Below are 23902 nucleotides of genomic sequence, written 5' to 3'. Positions count from 1 at the left end.
GGCCGACCTGGCATCATGTATCCTGCTTCCATAAGATCCCTGCCTTGGTGGGCAGCACGGGCTTTGGGAGACTGGCCAAGCGTTGGCCCCATTACAGATTGCCTGGCAAGTGTGGACTTCAGAGCCAGTCACATCTCAGAGTCTCACTCCAGATTTCTGCCTCGCTTTCTTGATCAAAATTTTTAAAAAGTCTCAAGAAGAAGACATTTACATCTGGTCAATGGCTCATTCATCATAGCCAACTTCCAACTGGAGAGGCTCTGGAGCAAGAAGGCCATTGGAGGGCTTCTTAGCATTTACAGGGAAGGACTAGATTCAGGGTCATCTTTTGGCTTTGGGAACTTTGGGCTAAATAAGGAGGGGAATTTTTCCAAGGGTGAGCTCTCAAGTCTGGATGGTGCAGGGGGCCATGTGTCTGGCTTTCAGTCTAGCCCTTCCTTGCCGCACACTGTGGCCATTTATCAGCTTCCTTCTCCGGCTCCCTCACCCTGCCGCCAGAGGGATCGCCCGGCTTCCCTCCCAAACTGGTAACCCGGCCTCAAGAATAAAAGACCATCGGTTAGTGTGGCAAGCCACCCCATCCAGCCCCAAACAGAATGAGCTGGTAGGGGCTCATGTTCCATAAGGACCACTGAGACACTGAGGCGCCGTGCAGCTAGTGGAAAGAGAGAAGGAGGGACTTTTGTTCTTTAGAGAGGCGGGCAGAGTGCCTGCCACCTGGCTAGACCCCCAACCACTGGCAAGGAGGGGAGGAGACCTATCTTTTTCTTTTGTTGATTGAAGTTATCGATGATGACACCAATGAACAGGTTCAGGGTGAAGAAGGAGCCGAAGATGATGAAGATGACAAAGTAGATGTACATGTAGATGTTATCCTCATATTTAGGCTGCTCATCAGGCTGTCAAGGGGCAGGAGAAAAGGACAGAGTCAGCTCCTGGCTTGGGGACCAGAGCCAAGGTCAAGCACCAAGATGCTGGCCACCTGAGCCGCATCTGAGCTGAGGGTTGGGAGGGAGCCCTAGAGGTCCCTCCACACTGGCAGGTCCTGTCCTGCGTGACCGTGGAGGCAAGCGGGAGGGGAGGCGCTGTGTGCTGGGAGCCACACTTTTTTCCAAGCAGGAGAGCAGATGGCTCCCCTGGGGCCAAGTGCTACTCAACAGTCCAAACACCTGGAGCCAAACGTCAGAGTGAGAGAGAGATGACTTACCGGGAGGAGGAGAATGATCCGCGATCCGCAAAGTCACAGATGGTTGCGACACAATGGTGACTCTTCCCTGCCACCTGCACCCCTCCCTCCCGCTGCGCCCCGGGACCACTGCTGCTCCCTTACCTTGCGGGAGTCCACGGCTGCATACATGATGTCCATCCAGCCTTTGAAGGTTGCCTGGCAAACAGAGGGAGTCATGAGCCTGTGCCTGGAAGCAGGTGGGTAGCAGCCTGGGCCAGGATCCTAAAGGCCAGGCTGCCGTTCAGTAACAGCCTCCTCCCACGGACACAGAATCTTCTGCTGCTTAACACAAGGGGACTCCACAAACTTGGTGGAAAATGGAATTAAAGAGGTAAGTTCAATTTTGGTGCAAAAAGACCACTGAAACCCACGCCTAAGAGATGCCTTCAAAATGTTCACTCAGAGTGTGCAGTATGGGGGGAAATAAAAACCCACCTATGCACGGATTTCTTTAACTGTTCTTGCATGAACATAAACTCTGCAACCACTTTTCCATGGACTGGTTTGGGTACTCTTGTACCCAAGAAAGTCCCTGAGAATAACAAGAAACAGTGGTGACTGGTTTAACACTGTTAGAAAAGGCCTTTAACAGGTGCCGCAGAAGGCTATAGCAAATGCATATTTATGAGCAAACAGCAAGGACCTACTGAAGGAATGCTACCTACCACTGAGAAGCCTCTTCCAAAATGCTAATTAGGCACCGGGGGTTCTGGAGAGTCTTGCTTGCTTGTCCTGGGCCAACAGGGCGGGAGCACCTCCCTGACTAATGCACAAGAATGCAGGCTGCAGAATGGCCATGCTGGCTTTGTTCTCCACAGGCCCCTTTCCTTTCTGCTCCTTTGTCCACTCCAGGGCAAGCTCAAGCGCCAAGATGCTGGCCACCTGAGCTGCATCTGAGCTGAGGGTTGCCTGGTTCTGCCAGCAATCATGGCTCAGCAGATCCACATTCTCCATATTTTAGTGACTCCACTGGAATCTACAACCTTCCAGGGTGTGGGAAACTTTACTCAAGGGAAGGCCTTGGCACTACCAAGCCTGTCGTGTTTGGCTGGCATTGTGGGGGGGGGGGTGACTTGGGGAACCCCAGGATCTGACTGGCTGGTTGATGTGCATTTGTTTCCTGGAGTTGCCTCAATTTAATGTGTGGGTGTCATTTCTTGATCTGGGGGCGAACACAAGCAACAGAGCTTAGGAGTAAGAAAAATTTCTGCTCATTCCACTTATTCTTTTATTGCCAGCTCACGATGGGTGCCTGCTTCCTATGTGTGCACTGTTAGGGCGAGAGCTTCACCTGCATGAATACTTCCAATATTCTCAACAAGTGCACGATGAAAGCCTGGCAACAACTGCATTGAAAATACACAACAGCAGTTACCACCCATCCTTCCCATGGGGTGGGCATTGTGTGCAGAAATTCAAAAATCACCAATCCTGTTAACCACCAAGTGAGCCCTTACTATCTACACTTCGGATGAAGGAACAGAGAGAGGCTGAGGGGTTTGACCAGAGTTCTTTATCCAATCAGTAGAGTATGACTCCAATCTGTAACTGAGTCAATGGTGAGTTTTTGCTACATGGAATGGTTTGTCAGATGTGCCCCGCCCCCTCAACGACAAAAGACAATCAAGTAATAAGGGATAAAATGAAATTAGGCAAAAGAGAATGATCGACAGGACCCATTGGAGCTTTCCCCCAGGGCATGGACGGAGCTGCACCACAGCTGTCAGGCAAGGGGACTGGTTCTTAACCAAAATTATCATCACTTTTGTCTGTGCATTTAAATTCTCGTGGTTTCCCCTGCCCTGCCTCTTCAGCCATGCACTCAGGCCCGGGGAGATAAGGTGATCTCTTCATCTTTGGCTGCCCCCCATTTTGTTTCTGAGCACAGTGTGAGGTTCCCTTCCGGGGGAAACCTTGGAGGTGTGGGGGGCCAGAGAAGCCTTTGCATGCGGCTTCCTCCTTGATTCCAGCCCAGGGAACACCCTGGCTCCCGCCAAGCTGTGGTGAGCAAGGCTGGAGGTGGGGGGGTGCGTTTTCCTTACCACTTGAAGCAGAGCCAGGTAGCCTGCCCCGACATTGTCAAAATTGATTTTCACATTCTTCCATCTGATCTCCGTGTTGTTCCCCTCCATGAGTTTCTCACACTCGGTTTTGTTGTTGACAATCTCAATTTCGAAGCGGATCTCGGAGGTCTCGTTGAAGCAGTAGTGGTACTTTCCCGCAAACAGGTTAACTCCCATGATGCTGAAAATCAGCCAGAAGATGAGACACACCAGCAGCACATTCATGATGGAGGGGATGGCGCCCACCAAGGCATTCACCACCACCTGCGTTGGAAGGGGAGGCTGCTGAGTGTCTGGAGGGGCTGGGGGGGGGGCAGGCATGCTTCTTTTGGTTTTCAGGAGGGGAAAGGCATTTGTGTGGCTTGTGGCGCTATGAAAACATCTAGGTTCCCTTTGGGATGAGATTAATCGCATGGAACTGCAAACAGGAGCCAAGATGTCTGTATTTGGAGGAATTTTCACAAATACCATCTTTATTGTAACTCAGGCCGATCGCCTTTGCTCTTCAATCCCAGGCACCAACTTGGGACTGAAACAAGTACCGCTTACATTTCAGTTCCTTTCTCCTCAACTCAGAAAATACGCTCCCTGTGGCCAAAACGTGAGCAGTTCCACGCTCCTGGGCTGCCTTTCAATAGACATTCCCCCTCTGAAAAACAAGGTAGGTTTGTTCAAACCACACAGCGCTGCCCTCCGAGACCGGTGGAGAGGCAGTTGATGGCACGTAACATCTCTTGTAAGACCAGGCAATTGCACTTATCTTATTTCAGGCAATAGCTGAGCATGCACATTTTGCAGGCTCAAGAAAAATTAAAAACAAACAAACAAAAAAGAAGCAATATTCCCTCTACCAAACAGTGTAAAACAAAATGCAAACAGATGTGCTTTTTCCACTCAAGGTAGTTTATTTTCTGACTTGCTGCATCTAAGAGGAGCCCCTGCTTTAGGGAAATCCTGAAGTGTGTCTGCGCATTCCATGGATAACATTTCATGGGGTGGGATGGGGGACAGGGCTGGCTCTCATTTCTGCCCTGATTCCCTACTCATCTTAAGTAGGATATGCCCAGAAAGGTTACCCTGATCTGCAAAGAGCGTGTTTCTTCCTTTTTCCAGGATCCAGGAAGGTTAACAGAGTGTAGACAGTGGGTAAGCAGAAATGAGTCTTTTCTCCTACAGTTTTGTTCAGAGGCGATAACAAGCATCAACGCATCCCTGTGTCGGCACTCCAGGGCAGGAGCAGGGCCAGGGCGGGGACATGGCTTGCCCATCGGAAAAATGCAAAGGTGGGACGGTCACGCTGTGCATCACCGCCAGGGGGCAGATCCGGGCTCACGTATGGGCCTGCGTGGATTAGTTTTCCCTGCACTGTTTTCGCCTTGGACTTCATTGTTACTCATCACAAGGCATGGCTAAGAGCTCCTTCGTCCATCCTACATTTAAAAAAAAAAGGCCGCAATAGTCTGCTCAGGATCCTCCTTTCTAGATGGGAACATCTGTTCTCTGTTTCTTCAACTCATGTATGGAGTGCAAGGCAGTTATTTCTTAATTCTTGGACCAATAAACCTCTTCTAGACCAGATAGCTCTGTCCTTAATCTAAAATGCTCATGACTTGGTGATATGGTGACCACTTGGAGCAGGCAGAGCCACAATAGGTGACATTTGGAAAATCCTCGACATGACTGTGGAGAGCGCAATGCGTATGGATTTACTCAGATGACCACATCCGTCCGGTCATCGGATGGCAGGATTTCCCTCCTCATTCTGCTGCTGCTCTTCCTTTGGTGGGAACACCGAAAAGGAACGCGAGTAAAACGAATGGGCAAGAGGCCGATCCCTATGTGGGAGAATCACTTCTCAAACAATCAGAGAGGAGGTTATGGGAAGAGGCCAACGCTCAGATCTAAGGGACAGCAATGTCACTGAGCTTTGCGACATAGCAATGGCCTTGCAGTAGGCCAGCGAAAGGTAGGAGACAGGCCCCGAGAGGTGAAACCTGAATCAGAACCTACACCTACTCAGAGAAGCCTTCAACATAATGGCCTTGAACCTCTCCGAGAAGGCCCCGAGTCCACTAGGGCCTACGCATCCAGTGAGATATGGGAAGAAGGTCACAGCACAGGAGGGGCGTCGGACGGCTGGCAGAATGATCTACTGGGACGTCCAGATGCACAAAGGTGTGGCCGGGCCTCGTTCTCTGAGGCAACAGAGAAAACGATAAAATCCAGTGTGTTTGGTAAGGAACAAAAGTTCTATCAGTCATACCCAAAGAACAAGCTTCTTATCTTACTTTTATGAAGAAAGCCATAGAGAGTGGCTGAAAGTCACTAGTAATTCTTCTTTGCTGAGGACGTGAGCTGCTAAGCAGCAATCCTCGCAGGTTAAAGTGGAAATGAACAGTCCTCCACACGCCTGTCCTTTCGCTGTGACTTAGGAACCAAAGGGCAAGAAACTAAGAAACTTGCTCTCCCACGTTGCCTTTAATGACTGCAGAAAATCCATTACTGTTGGGAGCTAGTCTAGAAAAACAACTCAAAGTTGGGTTCTAGCAAGTTTTAAAAAGTGACTCCCCCCCACCCCTTGCCCAGTGGAAGTTTATACCTAGCAATTGATACAAATCTCATTTCATCCATGAGAAAACGCTAATGGATACTAATTCTTCAGGCGGGTTTGCCCTCTAACGCCTAGGGTATTGCTCGTCAAGCGTGGTAAGATCGGTCAGACAGCTTCGAGTATCTGGCAGAGGGAACATGGCTGTGTTCATGGACAGCTGTGTACTGACAAACAACAAAAACGCATGCAGATCTCATAGCATCACTATGATGGATTCTCAACAACTGAACCAGCACAGCAAAACAAAACAAAATCTCTGAATGAAGATTACTATGGAGGAGAGAAAAGCAAAGAACTACATTAAGTGTTCCTTTGTCAGGAGCGGGAGTGTTTTCAATGTTCTGGTCTTTGGTTTGAGGAAGGAGAGAGGAGGAGACGGAAGTCAGCGGCCCAGGACAGGCTGGGGGTCAAAGGCTCTCTCTCGAGTGAACGTCTGAGCCTATAAGATCGGAGCAGCACAGGGACAGTTGAGGCCATCGGCATGGACGGTGTTCAGTTCCTGAAGAGCTCTCATTATTTAAGTTTTTCTAAGGGCAACCTCTCAAGTGCTGGCAGACGGAAGAACCCCAATAATGCAAAACCCGTGCCCCTACGATCACAATCATGTGGAAATAACACGGATCTACCTGACCCTTGGCTTGTCACTGGGTCAAATGCAGTCTTTCCTTCTTGCAGTCACTCTTCCACAGGAGGGCTGGGAGGCTGCAGGCCAGCAATGGGACCCCAGAGCCCTCTGTGCCCGGCTAGGGCTCAGCCAGTGTCAAGGCTGATGGCTGACACCCTCCGTCTCTTCCCTTCCCGCACATACACCCCCACCCCCGTCCCAGAGCTTCCCTTCCTGAGATGCTTGGTTTTAAATCATAGCTTTGGGTTCAGACGTGTCCTTGCCAATATTATGAGGAGAATTCAAGGAGCTTGTGGAAAATAGGAGTAAAAGTTTCTTTTGGTGCCCCAGCTGTTTTTGGAAAAATATGTGCAGTTTTCATTGTATGCATTTTGCACAAATTTTTGCAAAGGGCTCTCATATTTTCTGTGGCTGGGGGAAAACCCCTTGATGTAGATGTTTTTTTTTTTTTTTTCAAATAAAACAAGGGGTTTTCCCTAGTGTTTCTCAAACAGAATTTTCTGGGCCTGTCATTGTATCCACTTTGGATCTCTGGGCTCCTCAGCTCTCGTGAAAGCCAGCGGGTGAGCTGTCAACAGATCGGGTCCTGGATCAGGATTACCCTGACAGCTTCCTGGGTGCCAAGAGGCACCAAGTGGACGGTGAGGCCCATACCTGTCACAGCCATGGCGGGCATGAATGGGCATCCAGACAGAGCCGTGAGGTCAGAGGCTGGGTTGGGCACTGCTGGGGGCTTTCTGCAGGTATGGCCGGTCTCCACTAAGGAGTCCCAGGACCAGTGTGAGGATGTGTGCGGGGCAGGGTGGGAGGGGGTCCCAGGCTGTGGAGTTTAGCTATAATACCACAAACATTCAGTCTCCAACAAGCTTTCAGTCGGCTCTTACACGACTAGTAGGCTCCGTGAACACTTTCACTCTTTCTGAAAAAAGGCGTGCTGCTGCTGATAGCTGGGCAGGGCAGAGCACTTTAACCCCCTTCTCATCCCCACCGTAGCCATCTGCACCTGTGCCCTGCCCCTGAAATTAGCCCGAGCCTAACAAGGCCTTACAGCACACACTCTGAAACCTCTCTTGTTCGCGGGAGAAAAGCCTCAGAAAGTCCAGGTTGGTGCCCGCTGAAAATTAAAAACATGGATTTCTCCTGCCATGGAACTGTCCTTCCTGCTTACGCCTGCTAAGCCAGACTGTGACTGCGCTACAGAGGAAACAGGGTCTCGAACAAACTGCAACGAGGCCAAGTCTCTGTGCTGGTGCAGCCGTCGTGGACCCGAGGCTGGCGAGGGCAGCGGCACGGTCCTGGTAGGCAGTGTGTCCGCTCAGTCCCGCCTCGTGTGGGCGACTTGCACAGGATCACATTTGTGCTCACACTCCTGAGATGTGTGCGTTTCCAATGACATGTCCTCTGGTTTGCTCTCCTGCATGCATTCCACGTGTGGGCTGCCATGAGCTTTCTGGGTCTCCTTAAAGTAAATGACAGGCCTTCTGGATGACCGTAGGACAAAGGTGACCAGCATGGCTGGTGGTGCAATTTCATTTTAGGAAATCGACTGTGTGGTATGTGCGTGTGCACACGCAGCTGCCCGTGCGCGCACACACACACACACACAAGCACTGAAACCAAAAGAGGCGAGAAAGGCACCCGAGCAGGCACTGCTGTCCCAGGTGGCGCCTTGTATTGTTTGGCTTTGGGAATCTGGCTGAGAGTCGCTGGTCTAGCGTGGGCCTTGGTTGGTGCTTTGTTAGTGTTGGGCTAGGGGACTTGAGAGCGTGGGCGGAGGAGGGGAAGGGTGAGGAAGAAGCTTTGCTACCAGACAAGAGGCTGCCAGTCCTCGTGGGACTGGGCTGAGAACAACAAGGTGCAATAAGAGGAATCAGAGTAGAAAGAAAACGCCATTTCTTCTCCCGGGACTGTGCCAAATTCTGCTCCGTCCCCACTTGCAAGGCCGGCCAGCACCCTAGGACGCCCCTGCTCAGCTGCTGTCTCGGTGACTGTGAGGCCACGGTCCCCCGCCTGGCTGACGCCGCTCTCCCTGCCTGCAACCTGTGCTTTTGCGTGGGTCTGTGGGATACAATTCCCCTTCTTTGCACCTGGTGATTCTCCCTAGTAGATCAACAGCCCAGAAAGCCGCCCCGAACACTACAGGTAAGCCAGGCCACATGGGAAGAGCCGATGTTCACGCGATCTGAGACGATGGCATGTTGTCGGGGGTGGGGCCGATCTTAATGTGATGAGGCAGCTTTAAGGCAACGCCCCTGCGCCCCGGGCCCGGGGCAGGTGCAGGGCGGAGAGGGCAGGCTCGGCTCAGCAGCTGCGTCACACAGTTGGGCGGGCTCGGGATGGTTTCTCCACCATGTGATCAGTTCTAGCATGCTGACACAGCTTCCAGTGGCATGCAGAAGGATCAGCTGCTCTTGGTAGCTTACCCTCATCCCTTCAAATCGTGATAAGGCTCTTAAAGGCCTCAAAGCTCTTAGGGTCCTAAGGGACTTTATGGCACCTAGTTCCGAGTAGCCCAGGGCATTAGCTATAAGGCTGACTAAAGAGACCTACACGGAAACAGAAGAAGAAGAAGAAAAAAAAAAAAAAAAAAGAAAAACGAACAACAACAACAAAAAGGAAAGAACAAGAAAACAGAGGTTCCAGAGTGTTAGCATAAAGCCCCTAGCACTGACGATACAGATCGGCCCACCCACCCCACCCAGCCCAGGTAAAGGAGGTGGGTGTGACACCAGCTGTCTACTTCAACTGGACTCAAACGACCTGGAAGGCAAGGTGGTTGAGAGAGGCCGAAGAGAAAACACGAAGGGGGGAGGAGGCAATCGCGAGGAGGAGGCGGTAGAACACACAGGGAGGAGGCCGAGGGGGGAGGGAGAGAATGAGGAAGTTCCACTGGAAGGAGAGGAGCCTGAGAGATGACAAGAGCCTTACCCTCGCCCTTTACAGTCTGCGGGGTCCCAGGAGTTCCCATTAAATTAAGCCAGACAAATTTAATGGCACCTATGGAAAAGAATACGGGTAAATACGCGTGCTCCACGCCAGCGGCCCCTCCTCAGCTCACTCACACACTTGGCCTGCTGACAGACAGGAGCAAGTGCTTGCTCACTCGCTCTCTCACTTCCAGCTGACAAGACATCCTGGATGAGCCACTGCAGCTCTCAGGAGCAGCAGCACCGAGCGAGCCCGTTTCTGGCTCCCTGCGAGCTCCCCCAAGTCGTTTCCTTGGAACCCTAAAATTCATCCCCATCTTGGGAGCATAGAACATGGGTGCGTCTGGACAACTGAACGGCAGACATTTCCCGACAGTTCCCATTCCTTCCCTCTAGAACTTTCTTCCCACAGAACTGGCCTCGGCTCTGTCGGTTCCTGGATAACTCTACATAACTCGTGTTGTTGGAATCACGACCAGAAGCAGGGAAGGTATGCGGGCAGTGGGTTAAGCTACCACTTGTGATGACGCTGCTTCCCAACGTGGGCATACTGGGAAGACCTGGCTATCTGCCACCTGTGCAGGAGACCCAGGCAAGTTCTGAACTCCTGGCTTCAGCTTGGCTCAGCCCCAGCTACCGTGGGCTTTTGGGAGGTGAACCAGCTGATGGAAGATCTCCCTGTGGTTCTGCCTTTCAAGCAAATGTTAGACAAAACAGCTGGAAGAATTCCTGCAGGAGTTTCTTCCTCCCCCCACCCCACTATTTTATAGATGAGGAGGAAATTCATATGAACAGAATCTGTCTCTTCTAGAGCCAAGATGAAAGTTCCACATTGCCAGCCCCTAAAGGGACACAGTCTGGGTGATCATGTGCAGCTGGCTGTGCTGACATCCAGGCAGAGACATCTGGGCTTCCCTGGGCTCATGGTCAAGGGCTTCCCAGCTCTTGCCAAGACCAACTTACCTTGTTCTACCAGGGCTGACAGAGCAGCGGCCTGTGACCCTGGCACACTAACCTGAACCTGACCCTAGGCAGACATGGAGTTCTGCAGGGTTGCCTAGCCTGGAAGACACTTGTGCCTTTGGCTGACTAAGTCCTACACTGTCTGGCTCTGGGGGTCTCAGAGCAGTCTCCTTCCCATATTGTAGCACGAATACCCTGGAGGGATCTCATGCGTGGGGCTCATCTTCCCTCCCCTGGGAAGTAGGGTTGTAGATCTAATCTGCTGAAATGGATGTCATCTGGAGGCAAATTGAAAGGAATATTTCAGATGCCTTTTGTCTCTCAGGGCTCTAATTTTTTGCTTCTGTAGCTTTGACACCTTTTATCTTTTTTTTTTTTAATGAAGATATTTATAACTAGGTGGCAAGGCTGGCAAGGGGCAGAAGAAGTGGCAAGTCAGCCACCTCGTCGAGAGTTAGGGATGAGCAGGCTTTAAGGTTAAGCTGTATGAACCTTGACCCAAGCTTGAACTAATAATGCCCCTGATGGGCAGAATCCAAAGCAAATCTGGAACCAGTCCCAGCCCCGTTAGGCTGCCTACATCCTCCAAAGATGGTCTGAGGTCATTCTACACGCCAAACAAGGGCCTCCACAGCACTCTCTGCATCAGCACCGACCACTACTCCCATTCAGCCCGGTGTGACAGCTAAACATGGACACGGATGTCAGGTGCAACCAACTCTTAGTCCCAAACAACCAGAAGCTGCTAAATTCGTATGGAGGCTTTTGCAGGTACACCTGAGCCTGAGTTACCCTCTGTAGCAGCTCCCTGTGGCAGCTCCATCCTTGGAAATGAACGAGGGAAAGATACCCCCCACCCCCCAACTCAGCTAGGTCCCACCAGCAGACTGGACTATCTGACACCAAACACGGAGAAGCAGGGAGGAGGCACGGACTGGCTGGTTCTCCATGTGGCTCCCAGGGACCCTGCCCACTCCGCCCACCAGGCTGGCCAGGATGGCCCAAGGCACATCAGTGAGGGTCTTATCTGGGGCACGTTTTAGCGGGTGAGGGCTCTCTTGTCATCCTCTGAGTCTCCATGTTAAACTCTTCTGGAGATGAGCAGAACATTGCTCAAAGGAAACCTGAAGCCAAGAGGCAAACCTTAACACAGTGACATGTCAGCGAGTCCACCCGGCTGCAGGCACAAAAAGGGAGGCAGAGACACTGGGTGGCTTTTTCAGAATGACGGGACATTTTTCCAACAGAGAAGGCTATCGGGGCGTTGGAATTCAGGATGGGGTGTGTAGTCCCACGAAGCTCCCTTTCCTGGAACAAAGCTTGTGCGTGATGGCTACCACATCCCCAGGAGAAGGAATCAGACTGGCGGCACAGCACACGCTCTCCAGAGTGCGGACCTAAGCAAAAGGAAAAGTGCTGTTCTCCACCCAGGCTTTCGGCGTGTCAAGTGAAAGAAGCCACGTCTGGACGGTGCCTGGGTTATCTCCCCAGGACTCTCGGTAGCTTGAAAGGGCAAAAAGGACGAACGACAACCCGTTAGGGAAGCAAGCGGGAGATGGAGGACAGACAGAGACACCACGACACCTGGGGATGAGACAAGGGGTGGAGGCTCTGAGATGGCATTGCGCTAGCACCTAAATGTGCAGCAGCCACATGCGCCCGAGATGGACAGCTAAAGCTGCCGTGGTTCAGACGAGCCGGGTGCTGGTCTGAGCCTTAATTCTCCATCCATACTGCACAAGGAGTGACTCTGGTGAAGTCAACGTGACAGACTGAGGGTGTCCCCACTGAGCTTGCTGGGCTTTGTCTCATCTTTGCTCCCTGTATCCTCCTGCACTCCCCACGATGCCTAACAGGAGGCGCTGTGGATACACAGCTGGCGGAAGTGGCCGGAAGGGCCATGTGGTTTCAAGACTACTGCACTACCCCAGGCCTAAAGCAGTCCCAAGTGGCCTGGGAGCTTTTGCGTGATCCTCAGGCGCTGGGACCAAGCCTGTCTGTCCCCTCCTCCACCACGACTCCTGGTCATCTCAGGGCCAAGTCTAGACAGAGCATTGCATTTCATTTGGCTCAGAGGGTCCTCGGGAGCCAGTGTTACAGCAATGCTCTCTTATGCTCTCGCCTCCTTTTCACCAGGTTAAGATGCAACCCAAAGCATTTGCTGAACGAACGGGAATGTGAAAGACTAAGAAAGCTTTTGGCTGCCTCTATGGGTACCAGAGGCAAGTGCGCTCCCTGGCCAATATCCTCAAACCTGGAGGTGGCTCAGATTAGGGGAAGCAGTGGAGGGAAAGCTGGGGTGGGGGAGCTTTGTTCCAGACCACAGCTTCCCTAGAGCAGTCGGGGTGTGCTGGTGGGAGTGCAAGGAGACCTCAAAAGGTACACAGAAAATGGAATTAAAAGATAAGCTTGTGGAAGCAGCCAGTGTCATCTTGGCTGGGGCTAGGCATGCAAAGGGGGAACCTCCACTCCACTAGGTGCTTTTGGCTGGTAGGATGGGGGTCGGTACACAGCCCAGCCTGACTGCTTAAAAGCAGTTGGCACCATCTTGGCTCGGGCTAAGCAAGTGAACAAGATAAACTTATGGGGCTGTAGCTGTGATTCAACTGGCTAATCTGCCTGTGAGCACCAGCATCCCATATGGGCGCTGGTTCATGGCCTGGCTGCTCCACTTCCCATCCAGGAAGGCAGTGGAGGTCGGTCCAAAGCCTTGGGATTCTGCACCCACATGGGAGACCCAGAAGAAGCCTGGTTTCTGGCTTCAGGTTGGCTCAGCTCTGGAGAGTGAACCAACGGATGGAAGATTTTTCCCTCTCTGTCTCTTCTCCTCTCTGTAAATCTTTCCTCCCAATAAGAATGAACAAATCTTAAAAAAAAAAATGATTAGGGCCCAGCAGCGTGGCCTAGCAGCTAAAGTCCTCGCCTTGAATGCGCTGGGATCCCATATGGGCGCCGATTCTAATCCTGACAGCTCCACTTCCCATCTAGCTTCCTGCTTGTGGCCTGGGAAAGCAGTCGAGGACAGCTCAAACCTTTGGGTCCCTGCACCCATGTGGGAGACCTGGAAGAACTCCTGGCTCCTGGCTTTGGATTGGCGCAGCACCGGCCGTTGCACTCACTTGGGGAGTGAATCATCAGATGAAAGATCTTCCTCTCTGTCTCTCCTCCTCTCTCTGTATATCTGACTTTGCAACAAAACAAACAAACAAAAAAAATCTTAAAAAAAAAGATCAAACTTATTTTGGTATGGGAATTTTTGAAATCCATGCAGTTTTTTCATAATGTGCTCTTTTCTGAACCTTGCACAAATTTAAAATAACTGATACAGAAGGAGGGAGAAAGAGAGACAGAGGAGTAGGGGAGGGAGTGAGAGATGGAGAGAGATTGATCTTCCATCTGCAAGTTCATTCCCCAAACTGCAGCTAGGGCTGGCCCAGACTGAAGCTGGGAGTGAGGAACTGGACCCAGATCTCCTATGGGGACAGCAGGGACCCAGTGCCAGCACCACTGCCCCCTAGGGTCTGTGCTAACAGGGTGCACAGGGTTGGAGCCTGGAGTTTATCCCGGGCCTTTGATCCAGTGTTTTAACTACTCAGCTAGATGCTCACCCCTCCATGAACACTGGAAACCCCTCCACACCTGTCTGATTGTGGAAGGTGTAGGAGATGAGAGGCATCCACAGGCCTCTACCTGACCCTAGGTGGTCCAGAAGATTACCAAGAAGAGAGGACTACGATGCCTCACCTACCCCTAGACAGAGGACTGGTACAGCCGCACTTCAGTTCTCAGGACCTCGGCCTTAGCCCCTGGAGACTCAGGGTGGTGGCAGTCTATCTATCTGTCCATCTGTCTGTGGGGACTAGAGGGTTGTCAGCTTCAAGGTGCAGTCAACAGTTGTGGAAGGGAGTGCTGGTTCACTTTAAGAGCATGGGGTGACATCTTTGGGAAGGATGCAGGTAGGAGAGAGTGAGGAAGTCACCCATCATGGATGAGGTGTCAGGAAGGGAATCATTTAGGGTGCCAGGCTCCTGTCACCTGAGCCAGACTGTCCTGCGTCCTCAAGTACCCTCCAGGTACTTGCCGTACGGACCATGGGAACTGTGTTCCCAAAGGCACCATCCCAGCCCCCGCGTGCTCTGCTTTCTCAGCCCTCCTTGGGGGCAGGAGTTCTCCACCAGGCCTTGCTCCCACGGGCCCATCACTTTTTCCTTATACATCAATTTCACTGGGAGAAAAAGAGCTTTGGTTAGTGTACCGAAGAAGAGTGTTAGAAAAGCTGATGAGGCACAAGGGCCGCTGGGGTGAGAAGCAGCTGCGGAAGCCGACCTGCAAGGGAACCACGGGGGTCAGTGAGGGTCAGCACGCTGCCCGGTGCAGGGCCTGGCACCTGGAGGAGAAAGGGCAATGGATTCGGCCCGGTGGTCACTGTGGAAACGGTGACGTGTGGGGAGGGGAGTGGGGCAAGTATCCGCTGTGGACGTCCGTTCTGATAAGTCACCGTATCAGCTGAGTCTGTTACCAAGCCTTGTTGGGTTAGATGAGAAAGTCCCCGGGGATACAAGAGGGTGCCACGACCACCTCCACCCTGGGGTCCCCACCTCAGGCTCTCACCCCACTCTCCCAGTGGCAGTTTCGAACAAGCCCCTCCCTGCTCCCAGCTGTGGTGATGGGGTTTTGAGATCCACAATTCCACTCCTTTCTCCTCAACCCTGAATCTGCAATGCAGCAAACCCGCCAGGGTTAAAGGCGAGTTGGCTGGTCCCTGGGGCAATGCAGGTGCGCCTCTGAGTTCCCCTTCTCAACAGGAAGACCCCAGTGCTACCAGGGGACCCTGAGCTAGTTCTCCACCCTGGGTTCCCTGGGCCTGCTCCTGCCCTCTTGTTTTTGTCTTCCTGCTAGCAAGGGTGGCAAATAGCAAGTGGGACACGTACAGCCACGATGAGGAAGTCCAACCAGCACCAGGCGTTGGTGAAGAATTTGACGAAGCCGTAGGCCGTCCACTTGAGCAGCATCTCCAGGATAAAGATGTAGGTGAAGACCTTGTCGGCATACTCCAGGATGGTGCGGATGGTCTTTCTCTGTTCAATGTAGATATCCTCAAAAGCCTGCAAGAGAGGTGGCGGCTGTCTGTGAGCCGGGGCCCCGAGGCCCACCTGCCCTCTGCGGCCTCCCTCGCCATTGGCGCTCTCCATGGAGCTGTCATTTATGTGCTACATGGTTCGGCCACTTAACAGAATTCAGCAACTTCCAGCATGTTGGGGGTGTACATTCACTCCCACAGTTGATTTTAGAATGTTTCACCGCAAAGGACTCTCTGTCGGCCCCTCTCTCTCCCAGGTCCTAAGCAACCCCAATCTGCCTCCTTCCTCTACGGCTTTGCCTGTTCTGGACATTTCATAGAAAGGGACTCACATTCAAGGTGATCTGCTGAGAGGGCTTCCAGGCAACCTGCATTCCAGGCTCACCGGCGTGTCCCTGTGCTAGTCCCTCATGGCCTGGTGGCTGAGGAGTTGTTCTAATGCATGGCTCGCTGCATCACACTGTGGCATTCAGTAGGGAGAGACATCTGGGCATGTCTTTGTATGTTTCTGTTATGCTGGGGTCCAGAACCAGGAATAGAACTGCTAGATCAGCTCCCTGTTAAAGCACCGGGGAAAGCAGCGGAGGATGGCTCCAGTCCGTGGAACCCTGCTGCCCATAGACGAGACCTGAAAGAAGGCCCTGGCTCTGGGCTTTGAAGCAGCCTAGCTCTGGCTATTGTGGCCATGTGAAGACTGAACCAGTGGATGGAAGAACACTATTTCTCTCCTTCTCTCTGTAACTGTGAATTCCATGTAAAATAAAGTTTTTTTTTTTTAATTTATTTTTATTGGAAAGGCAGATTTACAGAGAGAAGGACAGAGAAAAAGATCTTCAGTCTGCTGGTCCATTCCCCAAGAGGCTACAATGGCTGGAGTTGAGCTGACCTGAAGCCAGGAGCCAGGAACTTCTTCCAGGTCTCCCAGATGGATGCAGGGTCCCAAGGCTTTGGCCATCCTTGTCCTTGATTGCTTTCCCAGGCCACAAGCAAGGAGCTGGAGCAGAAGTGGAGCAGGTAGGACATGAACCAGTACCCATAAGGGATCCTGGTGCATGCAAGGTGAGGATTTAGCTACTGAGCCAAAGTGTTGGGCCCAAAATAAATAAATCCTAAAACAAAACAAAAACGTTTAGATCATATGGTGACTCTGTGCTGCATGTTTTGGAGGAAATGACTCAAGTGGGTTCCCAAACGGCTGTACCATTTCACATTCCCACCAGGAGTACATGAGAGTTCCATCTGCGGCACATTCTCACCAGCACAGCATGAGATGTGCCCCGTCCTTCCTCCTGTCAGCCCCACAGGCCCCCAGAGGGTGGCAGGAGAGGCTTCAGTGAGGGACTGGTGGACTGTAATTTCCCGATATGGGAGGCAGGTGTCCCCACAGGTGTTCAGCAGTGGTGTCTAGAGGAAGGAATTTCCAAAGCAGGAGAGAAGCAGGGAGGTAGACCAGGTGCCCTGGGAAGCTCTGGGAGGCACCTGCCCTTGGCACTTTTAGAAGGAAGGGTAGACCTCACAGTCTGTAACTCCATCTTCCCCAAAAGGAGTGCATGGCTGTCAGGTGCTCCAGCAGGCTGCTGGAGGTGCAGACTGAGGTCGCAGGTTCCATAGTTCTTAGACTCCAGGTACACAAAACCCGCACTTCTGCTCAATCAAAAAAGCAACTGTTTTGGGAGAATGACATTTGTGATATCATGGGTTAAGCTGCTGCCTGTGATGCTGACATCCCATATGGACATGGGTTCAAGTCCCAGCTCCTCCGTTTCCAATCTAGCTCCCTGCTAATGCACATAGGAAAGCAGGAGAGGATGCTCCAAGTCCTCCCATATGGCCGACCCAGGGAAGCTTTCAGCTCCTGGCTTTAGGTTGGCCTCATCCTGGCTGCTGTTGTGGCCATTTAGGGAGTGAACTAGCACACGGATAACTCTCTTTTTCTCTAACTCGGCCCCAATACATCTTTAGAAACAAAACAAAGCAACAACTTGTATGTCAGGCATCTGTTAACTCCATTTGTTGAAAATTCAGTCTATAAACCAAGGGTTATGAGGCACCCAAGACTCATTTGTGGGGCTTGAGTCCCTCTTGCCTGAAGTTGTCATGTCACAGGCAACTTAGCTGTGCCTTCACTTAGCTGTTCTTCAATCTCATGCCTATGGCTGCAAAGGATCCTTACCTACTATTCTTTTTATTTATTTATTTGAAAAATAGAGAGGGAGAGATGGAGGGGAAAAGAGAGAGAGAGAGAGAGAGAGAGAGAGAGAGAGAGAGAGAGAGAGAAAGAGAGAATGTATTTCATTCATTGGTTCATTCCTTAAATGGCCACAATTGGGCTGGGACTCTGCTACTGCTCTGCTACGTGGGTATGGCAGCCCTTATCTGCTGCCTTCCTCGATGCACTATCAGGAAGTTAGACTGGATGCAGAACAGCTGGGACTTGAATCAGTACTCTGATAAGGAACACTGACATCCTAAGTGGCAGCTAACTCGCTGAACTGCAGTCCCAGCCCCGGAGCGCTCTGCCTTGACCAATGACATCTGGTGAAGGTGAGCAGTGAAGTAAGCTGGGAAGGTGCCTCACTGCTGCTGCATCCCTCATGTGGGGGAGGACTGGGTCCTGGGTGGTAACAGTGACAGATCAGCAGCCCGGCACTAGGGAGCCGTCAGGAGTCAGGAGCCTCTGGTTGGCACTCACCTGACCCTGCTGCCCGCCCGCCTCCCAAGGGTGCCTGCCCTAAGGAGTACATCAGTGTAGGGGCTGGCTGCCTTGGTTCAGGACGACACCCTGCTGCCTCCCACCTAGGCCTGGACGGACTGTCCTTCCATATGACACCCTGCTGTCTCCCCCTGGGCCTGGATGAATTGTCCTTCTGTATGACACCCAGCTGCCTTTCACTGTTCTATTGACAGGAAGTGACAGGCACCAAAACCTCTCCCCTGTTATGGTCAGGGACTTTAACATGGCATGGAGGAGCTGGGGGTTCTCTCTCGTTACTGCTTTTGCTTCCAGATTAAGTTTTGATTCCACACATATGTCTTAACATGTCAAGATTCTATATCCATCAGGTTTCCCTTAAAGAAAGGAAGGAAGGGAGGAAGGGAAGAGAAGGCATGATGTCTCCAGTCCCTGCCATCCTGAAAATGACTCAACCAGCAGACAATCCCTTCTCCCCAGACACTGTGCAGGTGGCCTCAGTTATGCAGCTAAACAGGGAAGCGACTGCCAAGGCAGTCCGACCTGGGATGGGTGCCATCTGTGGGCTCAGAGCGCCGAAACCCTCTCACCGGTTAATGGTGGCCACATGGAACGGCATGAGTGTTAAGCAGGTGTGCCTGGGGACTCAGGCATCAATATCTTTTATGCCCAGGGTTTTTCCCAATACCTCACGGTGGGAGCTGACCGTGGATGCAGGTCAGCTGCTGCCTTGTATCTTGGACAACTGCGGATTGGGGGTTTTGGGTGGGAGGGGGCTGTTCATGTGAAAATGAGGACATGGTGGAGGGTGTGTTTGTCCTGAAGAAGGCGTTGGGGGAAGTGGGTCTCAGGCTTGCACTGTGTCAGCAGGTGAGTGTGGAGTTGAATCCCACAGTCTGAAACCCCAGCGTGAAGGAGCACAAATGACCATGGCCAGTCTTGGATTTGCAGGGAATCTGGAAGTGGCACCTGGGCCAATCAGCCCCCAGCCAAGCCCTCTCCGCGTGTTCGCCCCTGGACCTCACCAAGGCACCGCTGCTAAGCAGGATCATGAAGATGATGAAGGTCTCAAACCAGTTGTGTTCTACGATGAGGAAGCAAGTCTTTCGCAAGATCCACCAGGATTTGCCTAGTCCTTCCTCGATGTTCACCTGGCAGCACTTGAACCGCTGGACGCACCCTAGCATCAGAGGGAGGGAGGAGGGTCAGAGCGTGGGTGGGGACTGTGCCCAGGTCTGCCTTGCCGGCCGTGCCCCTGGGAACTGAGTCAGAGAGGGTGAGTGTGGCAGGGCAGGGAAGTCAGGAGGGAGTCAGCAGAAGGTTTGGGGCTGAAATCCAGAAGAAATTGACAGTCTGAGAAGGAAACTTCCTTGGTAAAGATGGAATAGGGGGCAGAGCTGTGTCAGGGAGCTGCAGCAGTCCTGAGCCTGGTATCTGGGAGCCGTCACAGGTCAGGAGCCCAGCACCCGGGAGCTGTCCGAGGGGTCAGGAACCTGACACCCAGGAGCCATTGGGGGTCATCGGGGGTCAGCAGCCCAGCACCCGCGAGCTGTCGGGGTTTAGGAGCCCGGCCCAGCGTACCTTCAGTAAAGCAGGCGTCTGGGTCCAAGTACTCCTCGGGCTGCTCCACAGGTACCTCCTCCACCTCGGGCTTGATGTCAATGGTGCTACCCTCTGAGGAGCTGGTGTCGTCCAGTTTCTAGCCACAAGGGAAAAGAAGGTGAAGCAGGGCTGCAGCCGCCTACCCCATCTCCAGGGCATGACATTCCCTGACCTGCTTTGGCTTTGCAATTCTTATTTATGTCAAAGACATGGTGATGGAAAGAGGGCAGGGGAAGGGGTGAGAAAGAGAAAGCGAGGGAGAGCCAGCTCAAAGTCAGGAGCCAAGAGCCTCATCCGGGTTTCCTACACAGGTGGCAGAGATCCAAGCACATGGGGCATGTTCTGCTGCTTTCCCAGGTTACCAGCAGGCAGCTGGATCGGAAGTACAGCAGCTAGAACTTGAACCAATGTTCAGGTATGGGAATGCCGGTGTCTCAGTTGGTGGCAGCATTACTTGTGTTCCACATTGCTTATTACAACTCATCATGGGCCCAGGCACAATGGGGGAACCATACCATGGGCCCTTAGGACTGCAGTCATGCAGTACTATCACATCCAAACCCCAGTGGGAGAAGACAGGGACTCTGGGTCCGTCTCAAGGCCACTGGCCAGGGAAGCATTCCAGCCTGGGTGCAGAGGAACCTGAGCGAGCGTGCTGGGTCCAGGGACAACCCAGGCACCCAGGCCATCAAGGTGGGTATTTGGGCATTCGGGGGTAAGGCAGCGTTTCTCAAAGTGGAAATGGCCATTCCAGACTCCCTCCTCCCAGCCCGTGGCTGATGCAGCCCAGCCTCTACCCTCTAGCTTGGGCCCTTACATCTTTGCTGCCTTCGGGGTCCGACTCGCTGCTGACGTCCTCGGTGTTGAGGTTCTCGAAGTCGGACTCGCCCACAGCGATGGGCACGCGCACCGTGAGGTTGGGGTTGTTGATGAAGGACATGTGGTCCTCGTCAATGATGTACTTCTCCACACTGCTGCCGATGCCGCTGGTGGTGCCGTTGCCGTTCTTCTGGAAGTCACCGTTGCGGTGGATGTCGGCCCCGGTGTGGTTGGCGATGCAGTTGGCCTTCTTCTCATAGAGCTCATCCAGGGGCTTGACTTCGTCCGCCTCCCGCTGCTTGAAGTGTGCCTGCATGAAGGCCCGCACCTTGACTTTGATCCAGGCCACGCCCTTCTTGATGCGGATCACGGAGATCTGCAGGTTGTTCATCTCCCCGTCGTCGTCCGTGGCGGCCAGGTTGTCGGCGCTGAAGGAGCTCAGCAGCAAGGCCAGGAAGAGGTTCAGCACCTACACCCGCCAGCGGGGTTGGGGGGGAAAGAACAGCGTAAGCGGAAGTGAGCTGCTAACTTAGGGGAGACAGGTGGCAGCCACAAGACTGCCTGGTGGGAAGCGGATGCAAAATGAGTACCTGCTGTATTTGCCTGGCCCACAACACAGCTTAAATATTTGCACCCACAGTGAGGGTAGAGGCCAGGGAATCGGGTGAATATATCATCAACCCCTGGGCTGTCAAGGTCGAGAAAACCTGGTTTAGGCAAAGGGGCCTTTTATTTTTATTTATCTTTTTTGTAGTGCAAAGAACAAACTTGGATTTTTAGGTTCAAACACAAGTTGATATTTACCAATTATGTAATCTTGGGGGAGGTCTCTGATGAGGTTTTTTGTTTGTTTGTTTTTAAAGATTTATTTACTTTTGTTTGAAAAGTAGACTTACAGAGAGGGAAGGAAAGAGAGATTTGGCTGTCTGCTGATTCACTTCCCAAATGGCTACAAAGGATGGGTTGGGCTGATTCGAAGACCAGGAAGCTTAGAGCTTCTTCCAGATCTCCCATATGGGTGCGGGGAGCAAAGGACTTGGGCCCTCCTTTGCTGCTTTCCCAGCCACATTAGTAGTGAGCTGGACTGGAAGTAGAGAAGCCTGGACTCCAAGCAGTGCCCAGATGGGACACCAGCACTGCAGGTGGAGACTTAAATGAGGCCACTGTGCCAGTTCTGACTTGTTCTGACAGTGAAAAAAGGGTTGAGAGGAGGAGCCATGACTCGGTCTGTGCTCTGTAAACTCCAGTCTCCTCCTTCATTTGTAGCTTACAGGTTCCTGGGCCAGGCAAGAAAAAAGTATCTATGGATCTTGAAAGCGAGAACTGGGCCTGGTAGATGATACTTCAGGGTCAAGGGAGAGATGTGCAGGGCAGAGAGCAAAAATATCTACAAATGTGTACTAACCACCAAGTTGCCAATCACCATGACCATCATAAAGACAATGAGGCACATGGCCTGGCCGGCCACCTCCATGCAGTCCCACATGGTCTCAATCCACTCCCCGCACAGTACTCGAAAGACAATGAGGAAGGAGTGGAAGAAGTCGTGCATGTGCCAGCGAGGGAGTTCACAGTCCTGGTTGATCTTGCAGACACATTCTTTGTAGCTCTTCCCAAAGAGCTGCATCCCGACCACGGCGAAGATGAAGACGATGATGGCCAGCACCAGGGTCAGGTTGCCCAGGGCACCCACTGAGTTTCCAATAATCTTGATCAACATGTTCAGGGTGGGCCAGGACTTGGCCAACTTGAAGACTCGGAGCTAAGGGGAGGAGGGGGAGGGAACAAAACCAAACACAGATGAAAATACTAAATGATATTCAATCCACTTTCTTGGTCTATGGGAAAAGGAAGATATCTGAAATTAAGAAAATCTTGAATTATTGAACACTGAGGCGGGGGGCAATTCCCAGGGTTTTCTGTCTCAGATTCTTGGGGCAGAAAACAAGGCAAAGGTAAGAGAAAAAACAATGAATTTCATAGTAAGTGAAGCATTGAGGGAAACCCTGCCTCTTGTTTCTTGGATTAGATCCCGAGTCAACACATTGTCCAAAAACCTACATGTGAACATCCTTTGATTTTGTTTTTCCCTTACTGATTTCTCAAGGGCAGGTGAAAGGGAACATGGTTTGTGAGGGAATGGAAAAAAGCCATCGTCTCCTTAAAAAAAGGCAAGCACTAAAAAATTCTAAATCTCTCACTTTGTTTGCCAGTAAATAAGCTATGGTTGCTGAGAAACTGTGAGGTGCTCAGGAGAACTTGGAGGACAAACGGAGCCTTAAACAGGGCTCAAATTCCTTGTGACAAAGCACCAAGTTTTGGTACCTGTTGGTCATGACCTTACAATGTCTTGGTTAATAGCCCAAGACTACCAATGCATAAATGCCCATGGCCAGTGTGGCCAATGGAGCAACTACGACATCAACACCAGATATTATAAGTCAACACATAACTAACACGCAATGGTATGTGAATTTTGGTAGAAGGCAACCGAATTGACTTAAACATTTCTCTCCTATTTGAAAATTTGAGTCTTAAATGGAGAGTACAAAATTTACCGCAGTCATCCATGTATTTTTTCCCTGACTCACTTCTAATTGATTAAAAGTATTTGTTTGAAGGCTTTAACTCTCAATTCTTGTCATGGAATTAAAAAAAATTCTTTTTAAAAGTCAAGGTGGGCTGGATTCCAGACACCACACACACACACACACACACACACACACACACACACACACACACACACACCTAGGCCCAAGTTCCAGAAGCTAGGTAGATATGGTTTGTGACTCAGCCCAAGTGAGATTTCTGTTTTTATAAGGTGTCCCACTATTCTGACTTTCTTTCTTAGATCTGCTCAATATCCCTGATGTTGGGAGGAGCTGGGTATTTTCCCAGAAGGCTGTGAGAAACCTCAGCCAGCTTGGGCACCTGGGAAGCAGCAGCGGGCCCGGTGTGGCCCACCTCGGCCAGCTTGGACGCCTGGGAAGCAACAGTGGGCCCGGTGTGGCCCTTTTCTCCAGGGACTCCATCAGAATCCCCTAGCCCTCTTTCTCTGGGGGATAATTTCTCTCCTCAGAATCATTTCAGGAATTGAAACAGTAACTCCTTTAAATCTGTTAGTAATAAGAAAAAAAAATCCTTCTTGGCTAATGCTATTCTAACATTTGACAATATCTGCCAATCTGTTTCAGTCTAATTTTAAAAACCATGATTTCATTCTCATTTTTTGGAAGGGGCCTTGAAGACAGAAGACGTGGGGAAAGGTGTGTGGGAATAGGGAGAGACGAAG

General features: G+C 51.7%; 1 protein-coding gene across 5 annotated transcripts in view; it reads right to left on the bottom strand.

Moving 5' to 3' along the window:
- SCN8A (sodium voltage-gated channel alpha subunit 8) overlaps window positions 1–23902 on the bottom strand; it is a 107452-nt gene that overhangs the window by 8192 nt on the left and 75358 nt on the right. For 3 of the 5 annotated variants that reach the window (XM_040988750.1, XM_040988737.1, XM_040988744.1), the window contains exons 15-23: window positions 22016–22372; window positions 20609–21079; window positions 19771–19888; window positions 19215–19369; window positions 15349–15522; window positions 8951–9073; window positions 3271–3555; window positions 1331–1384; window positions 762–899 (exon numbers count right to left, since the gene is read on the bottom strand). In XM_040988750.1, the coding sequence (XP_040844684.1) occupies window positions 762–899; window positions 1331–1384; window positions 3271–3555; window positions 8951–9073; window positions 15349–15522; window positions 19215–19369; window positions 19771–19888; window positions 20609–21079; window positions 22016–22372 (1875 nt within the window). The remainder of the gene's footprint in view (window positions 1–761; window positions 900–1330; window positions 1385–3270; window positions 3556–8950; window positions 9074–15348; window positions 15523–19214; window positions 19370–19770; window positions 19889–20608; window positions 21080–22015; window positions 22373–23902) is intronic. The other 2 variants (XM_040988761.1, XM_040988755.1) reach the window with 1 other exon arrangement.

The sequence above is a fragment of the Ochotona curzoniae genome, unplaced genomic scaffold, assembly GCF_017591425.1.
Source record: "Ochotona curzoniae isolate NIBS_2020 unplaced genomic scaffold, NIBS_Ocur_1.0 contig_1014, whole genome shotgun sequence".
Classification (NCBI taxonomy): Eukaryota; Metazoa; Chordata; class Mammalia; order Lagomorpha; family Ochotonidae; genus Ochotona; species Ochotona curzoniae.
This window is presented reverse-complemented; position numbering and strand designations above follow the sequence as displayed.